The sequence below is a fragment of the Halyomorpha halys genome, unplaced genomic scaffold, assembly GCF_000696795.3.
Source record: "Halyomorpha halys isolate HHAL.00 unplaced genomic scaffold, Hhal_1.1 Scaffold180.1, whole genome shotgun sequence".
NCBI classification, from domain to species: domain Eukaryota; kingdom Metazoa; phylum Arthropoda; class Insecta; order Hemiptera; family Pentatomidae; genus Halyomorpha; species Halyomorpha halys.
Window position 1 is genome coordinate 159096 of NW_027107549.1, and position 12403 is coordinate 171498.

The 12403-nt window shown below is 29.5% G+C and overlaps 1 protein-coding gene across 1 annotated transcript; it reads right to left on the bottom strand.

Annotated features, from left to right (window-relative positions):
- Positions 1-755: 755 nt before the first annotated feature.
- On the bottom strand, positions 756-12282 carry LOC106679161 (uncharacterized; the record flags this gene model as incomplete). The annotated part of the gene is given in 9 exon segments (XM_014418141.2): positions 756-1060; positions 2022-2255; positions 3174-3223; positions 3295-3515; positions 4747-4874; positions 5488-5625; positions 7974-8117; positions 10000-10109; positions 12070-12282. Coding segments are annotated over 9 exon segments (1503 nt in total), but the record flags the coding sequence as incomplete, so codon positions are not given.
- Positions 12283-12403: the final 121 nt, after the last annotated feature.

Here is a 12403-nt window from a genome sequence, read left to right on the forward strand (position 1 = left end):
TAAAAATGAAGTTATATAATGCAAAGAAGTATGAACATATTAGTTATTAATGATTTAAAAATTGAAATATGGAAAGAAAAAGAAAATTGAGAAAAAAAAATATATGTAACTATAATAATTGAAAAATATGCAAAATATAAGAAAAGTTTAACAAAAGAAATGAATAGAAGAAAAACAAAAACATTTTTTTTTTAAAAACAATAATAATATAGTGAACATAACTAATAACGTGAGTAAGGAAAATGGATAAAAGTGGAGAAAAGAAGGAGTGGTAAAATAAGGGAAAAATAGGATATTAATGATGGAACTCTGCTACTTCCTACTTTTTTTACTCTCTCACCTATATATGGAATAGGAAAGTATTATAATTGTACAAAATCAATTTCGAGTTATCGACAGAAATACCTGTTTTAGGTCCTGTGAGTCTGAACAACCCAGTGTCACAAAATTTTTACATTTTATCTTACCAAAAAAGAAAATTTCATAAATTCGAATAAGTAACTACTTAATAGATTTTTATAACCATGAGCATATATTTCTCATGTCATGGTAGTAATACATGTAATTTTGTTCCAATATTAAATTTTTTAATTAAAACATTAATTTTTTTTTATTCATTTTTTAATAAAACTCGTTTGTTCAATCATGTTCACCTTATAAAATTGTAAATCTTAGTTATGCATTTCTATTTGTACTTCTGTACAATATAAATTAAAGCATTAATGTAACTTTAATTATAAAATCATTTCAAAATGCTCACCACCCCTAATCAGTATAGGATTCACAATTACGATTCTAAGGAAATCTGAATTGCATAATGTCGATAGGCCCTTGCTTCATTATTTTTTCTGGTGAGTTATATTTAGAATGAACGACCATTTCAATCAAGAGAATGGCCAATGAAAGCAGAACAGCCATAAAATATAGCAAAAGCAAGGCTTTCATGTGTGCGAACTTGATTGCTTCGTTTGACTTGACTTTAACTCCCTCTAGAGGAGTGAGGGGCAACCAAATATCTTGAAGTCTCTTCACTATCCCAGTCGTGTGAAATTTGAGAAGGCTACAAAACAAAAAAAGTTGAATATAGAAAATATTTTCGATTTATCAATATAGATATTTGGAGTGCTGCCGACGGGGTATTATTCATCTTAGCAAGGATTGAGTATTTCAGGTAAAATGGCTTTATGTTGTATGTAGCTGTGTTAGTACAGTGTCACACTAGTCCCTCACTAGTTTCTTTAGTTAATCCTTTTTCTGTTACTATCGAGTTATCATTTTAACTTGGATTTTGAATTTTAGAACAAGGGCACCTTTTGGAGCCGATGACATATTTATTTTTGGGGCCTGAGATAAAAATAATTTTGGTACCTTGGGCAGATTTATTTTTGGGGCTTGAGGTGGGTTCATTTTTTAGGACCTGAGGCAGATTATTTAAACTTTAGAGTATAGAAGAACGCCGAGGTAGAGTTATTTTTGAGGTCTGTGGTGGATATGATGGATATTGAAAGACTTAGGAGTCCGTTTTGTTTTAGGAGTCCGGGGCTGATACAATTTTAAATATTTGGGAAAATATATAAGAACAATCTTTTCTACCTATCGTCATTAAATTTGGTAAGGTTGAAATGTCACGACAGTTCACTGTCAAGGTTTATACATATTACAGTTACAGTTAATGTGAATGTTAGTACACTGATATAACTTGTACAATTCGTGATCATGTCAGACCCAGTGCGACATTACTATAACTGTCAATACATCTTAATGCCTTACACTTGCCAAATAAGGGGAAGTGCACAATAGTTCACTGTCATGGTGTTGTTAAATGTCACTTACATTTCTTGTACTATCAGTTTTAACAACAAAGCTAGTGCGACAATACAATCATACATTTACAATTTGAACGACTCTCCAAGAGTGGGTGAAGCGGCAGGTATTTGTCAGGTAAAACTGGTATTTTCAAGGTGCGGGTATTTTTTGGTCAGGAAAATTGGCAGCACTGGATATTTGTGTTTTATACTTACTAGTTACTTATCAAGCTCGTGTATCTGAAGTCCTTTTTTGTCAAAAGAGCTACAAAAGAACTGTAATAACGCGTGGGAAATGTGTAGAAGTCACAATCTGCAGCATAACTTGTATTGTAATTTGCTATATTACGAATATAGTAAGTGCTGTGCTGTGATTCAAAGATCATGTTGTTCTCGTTACAATAATCTTTCAAAGGGACGATGTCTGTTGAACCAGTAGTGCATGGCGGCCTGTAAATAATTATTTGTAAATTATTTTATTTATTCTTCATTAGTCATTTCTATGAACAGAGTTGTAATAATATAATACAATATTAGAAACAGCACAAAACTGTTTATAAAAAAAATACTTAAAAAAAAACCAGTAAATAATAGGACTTTTCTGTGTTAAAATATGTTATTTTAACGGGGGAAAAAACGGATAATACAGTAGGGGTATTTGTGATCTTCAGTTTAACATGTTTAGATAAGTATGTTAAATGGAGAAATATTTACTTCTTTTAGCATGTTAAAACGATATAACATGTAACATGGTTGAGAGTCAGCTAATAGGTCTGCGAAATGGAGAATGTCGACACAAAAGATCACCTGAGCTCTACACCATTTTGTCTGGTGTCATTTTGATTGATTAGTTGCTTCTAGTTAGTGTTTGGTTTATGTTGTTTTTGTTTTGGACGTTTTTAAACTCTAATAAAGTAACGGGGGAAAAAAAAAACTAGGATAGCAGACAAACAAGTGAGGTGGAGGAAAGATGATGTAACTACGCTGTTGGAGATTTTATTATCTCGTAAAGATCACAAGGTTACAAAACAAGTTGGCCATAAAATCTGCTAGGAGTTCCTCTGTATTTATCATATAAAATGGACTTTAAATTCGGCTGCTCACAAACCTATACTTATGTGGACTTTAAATTGGGCTGCTCACAAACCTGTACTTGTAATATTTAGCATGTTAAAACCTTTAACATTTAACACATCATTAATTCCCCTAACGTGTAATTTTTTTATTTTACTTCGTGTCTGACAACCCTATAGAAATGATCCAAGCCTTCCCACATTATTTTTTTAATGCTGCTTCAAAAGCGAGATCGTTCTGATGCACTGTTCTATTAAGAGTTAAGTACTTATAAATTTTAAGGTGAATACTAACCGATTTAAGAACGGTTTCCATTCTGGTTTGATCTCAGATGTGCCATTAACCTAAAATGTATAGAATGTGTTAATGGTATATAATGAACAATAAAAGCTGAAATATAATTGACAATTTTTACCAGGAAAGCATGATAAGCAATACTTCTTTCAGATATACAAAACGAGCGATCATATGGCATGACATGTGGCAGCTCTTTAAATTCTATCGGGCTTGGTATTTGGTTTACAGCTAATTGAGATAGCAATATCGCAGAGTACGACTGGATCAGAACAAATCCAAACAATGTACTACTAAGCAGAATCAGTCTTAATGACACCGTCGTCGGTTTCAATTGCATTCCTGAAACCAACAATTGTTTTTTTATTACTAATCATTAATCATAATGATAGGAATTGAGATGAGGTTGTGTAGCTCTTGGAAAAAGATCTATGTGCTGTTCTTTCATCTATTTTAATTTTCTTATTGAGCTTTGGGGCTCCACTAAACAGTGATGGGCAAAAATTAACCATAGTTAAAGTTGCCATGGAAACGACCCTTATTCATGAATGAACCATTGATAAATAAATATCGTATCCATGAATGAATCATTGATAAATAAATATCGTATCCATGAATGAACCATTGATAAATAAATATCGTATCCATGAATGAACCATTGATAAATAAATATCGTATCCATGAATGAATCATTGATAAATAAATATACTCTACCATTAACTCCTTGAACATCCTATGCTTTTTTTAAATTTATTTAATGTGATTTACAACTGTACAATAATAAATACAATAAGTAAATATGTTGTATGTTTCATATACACTTGAAAATCTTGAGAAGGAACCACCCATTGGAGGTACTTCAAGCATTAATTTAAATTAGAAGATCCCGTGACCATCTTCTTTTCAGACACCTCGGAGGGTTATCAGGGATTGTTAAGGATGAGAGATTAAGAATTAATGGGTTAGGATGGTTAAGGAGTTTGGAATGAAAAGACGCATATCTGTTTTGGGCCGAACCTGCAACGAATGGGATGTTGAGGTCTTTGTGAATGAGTTTATTTGTAACATAATAAGGAGCATCAAGGATTTTGGATTGTAAGGATTGGATACAGGAGGAATTTGATGGTTTGGTGGAGCCCCAGAGCTCAATTCCATATGTCCAAATTGGTCTGATTATCGTAGTGTATACTAATTTTTTGTAGTGAATGGAATTTTTTCACAAATTATAACCTCAATGTTCCATAAGTTGCTGATTTGGCCAGAACCAGATATCAATCCTTCCATGATAAACTTCCCAACCACCCAAACCCACTTGTTTCTAACCTGGCTTCTCCTTCATTACCTGATAATCCTCCTTGGCATCTAAAAAGAAGATGGCCTCAAGATCTCCCCTAGAAATGTTATTGGATTTCTACCAATGGGTAGACATGTCTATATAATGTCATTGTAATATAACTCACATCGTATTTACTTATTGTATATATCCAATACAGTTGTAAATATCAATAAATACATTTTCTTTTTAATAATTTATTTATAATACATTTGTCTAGATTTCTAGACAATTACTTACCTTGATTCGTTAGTGTTCCTAATATTGTAAGAAAACTTGCCATGAATGAACAATCTGCTTCAACTAATGTATAACTGTTTCTAATAAAATATCTATCTCTTTTTATAACCTGTAATTGTCTGCCATTACTGCAAAAAAATAAGAACAATAAAATCATATTCCCAACAAATACATTCCAAATTTGGAAATGGGAGTTGTATGATTTAAATAGAGTCAATTTTGAATTATTAGTGTTTTGATCAGGTATTTTTTGGTCCGGTTTATGGAAAATAATATCTGAATCAAATTTAAAGTAATTCATTTTAGAAGGGGTTTTGTTTAACATAAAAGAGAGGTTGAACATAAGTGGAATATATTGGTAAGTAAAAGATAATAGCTTGTAGATAGGAGTAAGACAAAAGAGATATATAATAATGTTAATTTAGTTATTTAAATTAATTTTTTATTATATTCAGATTATATTCCCTGTTTCCAAAATAAATAAAACTTAAAATTAAAGATTTTAGTTTTCAACTTTTGATTAAAAAAACTTTCAAACCTATTTTCTGCCATTCTTATCCAAAATTCATATTTTGGGTGGAAAATCGCAAACTTTTTCTCTAAGTAAAGGCAACAAAATTGAAGAGGTTGGGATTGCTACCATCTATTGTCTTAGAAACACACCAATATGTCGTATCCTTTAACCTTAATAAGAAATCAAATGATATAAATAAGCTAACTAATAGAATTCTTACTACTTACTACGTTTGAACAATAAACCATAAAGTGAATGTTAGGATCATCATGGTGACAAGATATGTCGCCATCAGCGATGTAGTGAATATAGACATGTAGAAGAATGAATTTCCACTCTTTGTATTTAAAAGGGACAGTCGGAACCTAAAATCAATAGAAATTTATGGATTCATTATAATTATTTATAATATTTATTAGTATATTGTAATATGCTCTTTTTTAATGAATAGTTGATATTGATAGATTAATGATTTTAGTTATGTTTTTATTTTATGTATGTCGTTTTGGATCAAGAAGCAAGCTAACCAGTTTTCATTATCTAAAATAAATACGCTTTTCGAAACAAGAAAGATGGCGGTGCGCGTCCTTCCGAAGTGTTGGTTGCGTTGTTTGTGTTTGATAACATGGATTGAAATTTGTCGACTTTTGTTGTTCCAATGCAGTAATTATGGAAAAGGAATAATCAAAGAAGAAACGGAAGAAAGTAACAATTATCAATAAACTAATTACATCGCAAATAAAGCAGAGCGATTGTACTACAATCGATTATATTTTGGATCGACCAGTGAACATTGAAGATAGAGGATAGGAAACGGGCACTTTTGATTTTGCTGGCTTTGGGAGATGTCCGTTCAGCTAGAAGCGTGAAAGAAAAAAAATCCATTGTTGGTAGTTTGGATATAGCATCATCGTGAAGAAGAGATCAACAATTATCAAGGGAAGCTGTGTAATTGGTTAGTCTTGTTTCGAAATGAATTTATTGTATTAGTAAAACGTCTAATAATTAAATTAAAGTGTTATTAGTAGTAAAGTGTCGTTTGTTTCTGATTGCCAGGAAACCCGCCCTGAGAAAAGTCTCTTATGTTATAAAATTATATTATCTGTTAAATATTAAAGTTTTTAATTTGAACCCGAGCTATATCTTTTATATTTGAAATTAGTTTAAAACGATTAAAATTCTTTTCTTTTCTTTTAAATAATTTTTGATTATTAGAATATATTAATACTAAGTCCTAATATAATAACAGAGTACACACTAAATGCAAAAAATAACTCAATAAAAATATATAGTAAAACTGAAACAGATTGTAGGAAGATAGTCCGTAAGGAAGATAGTCAATAAAGGTGTCAAAATAATAAAAGAAAACTATTTAAATAAATAGCTTTATTGACCGCCACCCGGACTATCTTCCTACAATCTTCTTCATATGGACAACTATCTTCTTCCAATATGATTAAAAAATATATAAGAAATAACTTATTATAAAAAATAATTGAACACTTACATAAATTAAATAGCTTAACTAATTAAATAAAATATAAAAGTAATTTGAAAGGTATATAAAAACTTGATAACATAACAAGAGAGAAATGCTTTATTTAGCTATGCTGGCCAAATACATTGGGTTGCTTCAATACACAGCATACCGATCAATCCATGATGGGACATATATTTACATGATATAAGAACAATTTTTTTTTCTGTTCTATCATTTTACAATCAATAATCGTCTACAGACTAAATACAATATATTAAAACTATTTTTTTCCCCTCATATAACAATTTTATTCTATTTATTTGGCAATTTTATTCTCCCTATTCCAAACACTCATACCTCCCCTCTCCAGTGATCCGCAACCCACATTTGATCCGTTAAAAGAATTTATCATTAGATAGCAATACAAAAACAAATCGAGACACAATAGTCTCGTCTTCCCCCACTTCGACTACGGATCCTTGGTGTATGGAGAGCTATCTGCAGGACTAGAGTTGAGACTGAAGAGACTCATGAATTGCTTTGTAAGATTTATCTTTGGGTTCCCAAGGCGCTCTCAAGTCTCCCGCTGGTATTCCGAGTTGAAGTGGCTCTATCCAACCTCCCCGAAGGCAATACCTCCTTGGTGTTTTCCTATTCCTAGTTCTTAACATCAAAAAACCTACCTATATCATAGATCTCCTCACTCTTCGTTCATCCATCCACTCATTAAACACCAGATCCCATCCGAATGATTTATATATGCCCTCCTATAGAACCTTCTTCTTTAGCAAACCCTTCGTCATACGTCCAACCTCCTTCTGGAATTCTCTTCCCATCATCTCCATTATTTCCTTTAAACAACACCTATTCCTTCATTTATTGAATAACCAAACCTCCACATCTTTGTAATCAAATAAATAGGCAGGTATTGATTAACATTATAAACAGTAGTAAAGCCAATATACCAATGTAATTTCATTCTACTATCTGAAAATTTATAAACGCTCGCCAGATAAAAATCTCACTATATGAACCATGTAATTATTCTTAGGGGACATATGTCCCAGAATAAAGTTATTTTTTCATTCATTTCATTCATTCAATAGTCACAGCAGTAAATCAGTTTAAAAAAAACAAAACTGATACATAGATTTAAATAACAAGTTAGTCAAGGAATATTATTATTATTTTTACTCATGATATAAATTTTTTTGGCTAATTACAATATTTTACCATGTGTTTGCGACAGGCATTGTGGTGTGGAATTCATCCCGATCTCCACTCTTTAGTACAATTGGATTTAATACAAGGTTATCAGATGAATCTCTCAATGCAGCTCTCTCGTCTAAAATCTCACTTTTCACTGTGAATTTTGTTCTATAAATATTGTTGATAAATATAATTACAAGCATATATATATAGATTCAATAATAATAATAATTAAGACACAAGTAGATAAAAGTGTTACAAACATATCTTTGTTTTGATAGTGGTACATCTCACAGTATAGTTTTATTTGATTTATTCTGTAGACTGTATTATATAGTACAAGAGCCCAATGGAAAAAAAATCATTTATTTCATCCCAATTTTCTATTACTTTAATGAAAACTATGTATAATTACTCATTAAAACTGACAAGTCTGCCAAGTATAGGTAGGGGGAATAAAAATGGCAGCTGTTTCAAACAGTTAAAAAAAAAAATAATTTATTACTAAATAATTCAAAACACTATCCAAATTATAGTCTCAAAACATTTATTTCTTTTACACGTCCAACGTTTCGGCCATCTTCAGGGACAATCTACTTAATTCACTATGAAACATATCATTTAACCATTCCAAAAACTTCATACAGGCTATTCTGCCCAGGTCAAAACATTTATATCCAATAAGTCAAATATCCATTAAAAATCACAGTCAAAATTATTTCTCTTTAACCACTGTTAATACACTTTTATTACAACCGGAGGTTTTTTTTTCATTCTTTATTTCCATTTTTTATTCACCCCCACGTATACTTGGCAGACTCATCAATTTTGACTAGTAATTATACATAGTATTCATTAAAGTAATAAATAATTGGCTGTCGGCTCTTGTACTATTATTGCTGGAGAGACTAATGCAAGAACGATTTCAGCCATTGTTGAGGTTACTTTGTGATAGTCCTACTCGCTTTACCCCAGCCTACAGTACTATCTTTAGAATAAGTCCGATAAAAATAAAATCAAAACTTTTTTCGCCAGTTGACCTTGGTTAATATATATAAGAAGATGGTTGGGGGTGCGGTCAGATAATAACATAAATAAGTTTAAAAAATCTTATTTATTAGTGCCAACATTTTGGCCAGAATTTCAAGCCTTCATCAGGGCTAAGAACGAAAAACAAGATAACAACCTGTGGATAAAGGATATATAGAAAGATTAAAGTAAATAATTGTACAGAATGGATTTAGATTAAAACTATACTATTTTTTATATTTCATTATTTTATTTTTATCTGTATCCATTCTGTGCAATTATTTACTTTAATCTTTCTACATATCCTTTATTCACAGGTTGTTATGTTTAATAATTGTACAGAATGGATACAGATAAAAATAAAATAATGAAATATAAAAAATAGTATAGTTTTAATCTAAATCCATTCTGTACAATTATTTACTTTACTTATTCTATATATCCTTTATTCATTCATTTATTGTGTTATTCTCTGACTGCACCCCTACCATCTTCTCATCAAAATTTAAGATTTATAAAAATTAAATGACATGCTATTTAAAAAGAAGTATTTAGAATACTCTTGAAAGAGAAATCCATTTTTTTTTTTTTTTTTAATGTCTTATAACACCTTTATTCACTCATGTTTTCGATTATAACTAATTTAATTTCGTTATTACAATATCAAAAGGAGTTAAATAAAAACAAATTAATACGTAATATTTATCATGTAAAATGAAAATTTAAGAAGAACAATTTAAAAATTATATACTCTATATAATTTTGCTTGATTTTGTTTCATCATGATTGCGTCACTTACTGATATCTTTTAGAAAATATAATGTTTAGAAGCTAGTATATTCGTTCTTTGATTTATAATTTTTTATACTATTTTTATTCATGAACACTCATTACTGATGGAATTTACAATACAATTTTTGATTAATCTCATTCTGTATATTTATTACTGATAAATATTTAACTTACCTCCAGATAGAGGTACACAAGAAGGAAGAAAAAGAAGAAGAAATATTGGACTTACTTAAATTGCAATACATCCTCCAATTCATGCCAAAGATCACCAACGTAACCACATATTTCATGATTATGCCCTTCATATAAATGTCCATCCATATTAATGTAAGGCATTTTCTAAAATAAAATTAATAAAATTTGAAATTTTAATATATTGGTAAACATAATTTATTTTTATTTAATTAAAAAAAAATTTGGCTACTGCCCCTGACCATAAAATATGTCTCATTTAGGAATCCATTCATTTCAATTTCCTGCAGAATCCGTCAATCATAAAGTTGGTAAAGACCGTATGTCTCTGACCTACCGACATATCTTAAACCTTGTAAACTATTAAAATTTTCCTTTTATTTTACTCTATGTTCTGTATTTCAGAAGTTAATTTACCTATTATCCTCATATATTTTTTCTTTTTTTTTTATATTTATCTCATATTTCCCACTTATACTTACGTTTATTAATTTATATTTTCTAACAATATTATATATATATTTTATTTTATAATTTACACATGTTTGCACCTCCATTCAATTTTATATATTTTCTTTTCTTCACTATATTATATTTATTGTATCCATCCTTTTAATTTTATATTTTGTCCGTATACATTTTTCATATGATTTCTCCCCCTTATTATGTATATTATCATTTGATGTCTGCCTATATTTAATATTTACTTAAATTTCCTAATATTATCTTTACTTTAACATGATTTTTTATCTAGGAATATCTTATTTAGTTTTTAGGTTTCATAGTTTTCATTTATGTTAATATAAATATTTTCCTTTTTTTTTTACCTTTATTTCATTCTTGTTTCCTATATTTTCTGTCTTTCAAAGTGTAATGTATTTTTATATTTCTCTTTTATATACCTTTTTATTTGTTATTATTTCCGTTTTCATTAACTGTCTGTAATAATTTTTTGGAATTCTTTTTAACTTATACTTTTTTCTTTACATCTTATTTTTATTTAATTTGTTCATTCTTATATAAATATTAACATATTTTAAATCAGAATTAGCCATTTATTATCTTACTTTTATTTCATGTTATCTATGCTCTTACTTTTTTATTTTATTTTTTGTATCTTTTTAAGCCCTAAAAAGTGGAAAGAAAGATTGGCTCAAATTAAATAATTTATTTAGTTTCACTATATGAATTTTTTTTTTTACTGCACCCGGACCATCTTCTTTTTTATATTAAAAAAAAAAATTGTTTCCATTCTATTATATTCAATCTGATACATAAAATATATTTTTTAATTTATAACACTCCACATCTGTTCATAAATAAGCCTTTGAATGCAAAAGTGATGTAAGTTACGCAAAGAGATATTCAACCCCTTAGTTGAATTTCTATTTAGTGTTGAATAATAAAAACATTTTTTTTTATATATAAAATAAGGCACTCACAACCATATTTAACAGTTCAAAGAGTATTTGAAGTTAATTCACTTGGTATTTAATTTTGATGAAAATAGAAAGATTCACACCAGTTTTGCTCTCGACATCTCAAATATATGTTTTTTGATTACTCGTGAAATATATATTGAAGAGTATTCTAGTAATTTTAAATAAAGATTTGAATCTCTTATCATCTTATTACATTAGTTCCTCTACTTTATGTATCGTAATGAGATGGTTGACAGCAGACTGATATCAGCAGATGGTGGGTGGGAGGGGGGGGGGGTTGCAGTCAGTAATGATAACCAAAAAAGTAAAACTTATTTATTAGTGCCGATGTTTCGATCTGAGTTTCATGCATTCATCAGGGCTGAGAAACAAACTTGGAAATATGCATAACAATAAATTAAGTAGATACTAATAAAAAATAAAATATAATATTGTAGATGTAAGAATCACAGAAAATAAATGATAAAAAAAGTTATTAAAAATCACACAGTGCTTTTGTAAATAAATAAATAAACCTAACATACATAAATCTTATTTAAGCATACTGGTAACTATTTCCTCTTGGTTTAAGGTATATTTGTAGTTGTATCGCTATCTACCGGACGAGATAATAAAATATTTTCAGAATAATAATCAGATATTTAACTAAATCTTAGCGATCTCACCTGACTCACGGTCACATTGATCACTTTTCCTTTGATGCTTCGAACTTCGTGGTTGAACTCTGTTAAGAAACTTTGAGACAGAAATCGAAATATATTCTGCCTTTTTTGCTCTATGACTGTCAACCAAACTCTGATTGGCTGTACCTGAAGTCTTCTCATCCTTATAGAGAATGCATCGGCCAAAGTCAAAATCTCGAGAAGAATCATAAAGCCCTATAAAAAACAAAAATATAATCTTATACGGGCTCCTTAGTTAGTACACTAAGGCTATTCATGATAGGGGTATTCATGATGTTGTGTTAAATGTTATATGTTTTACCATGTTAAATGTTAT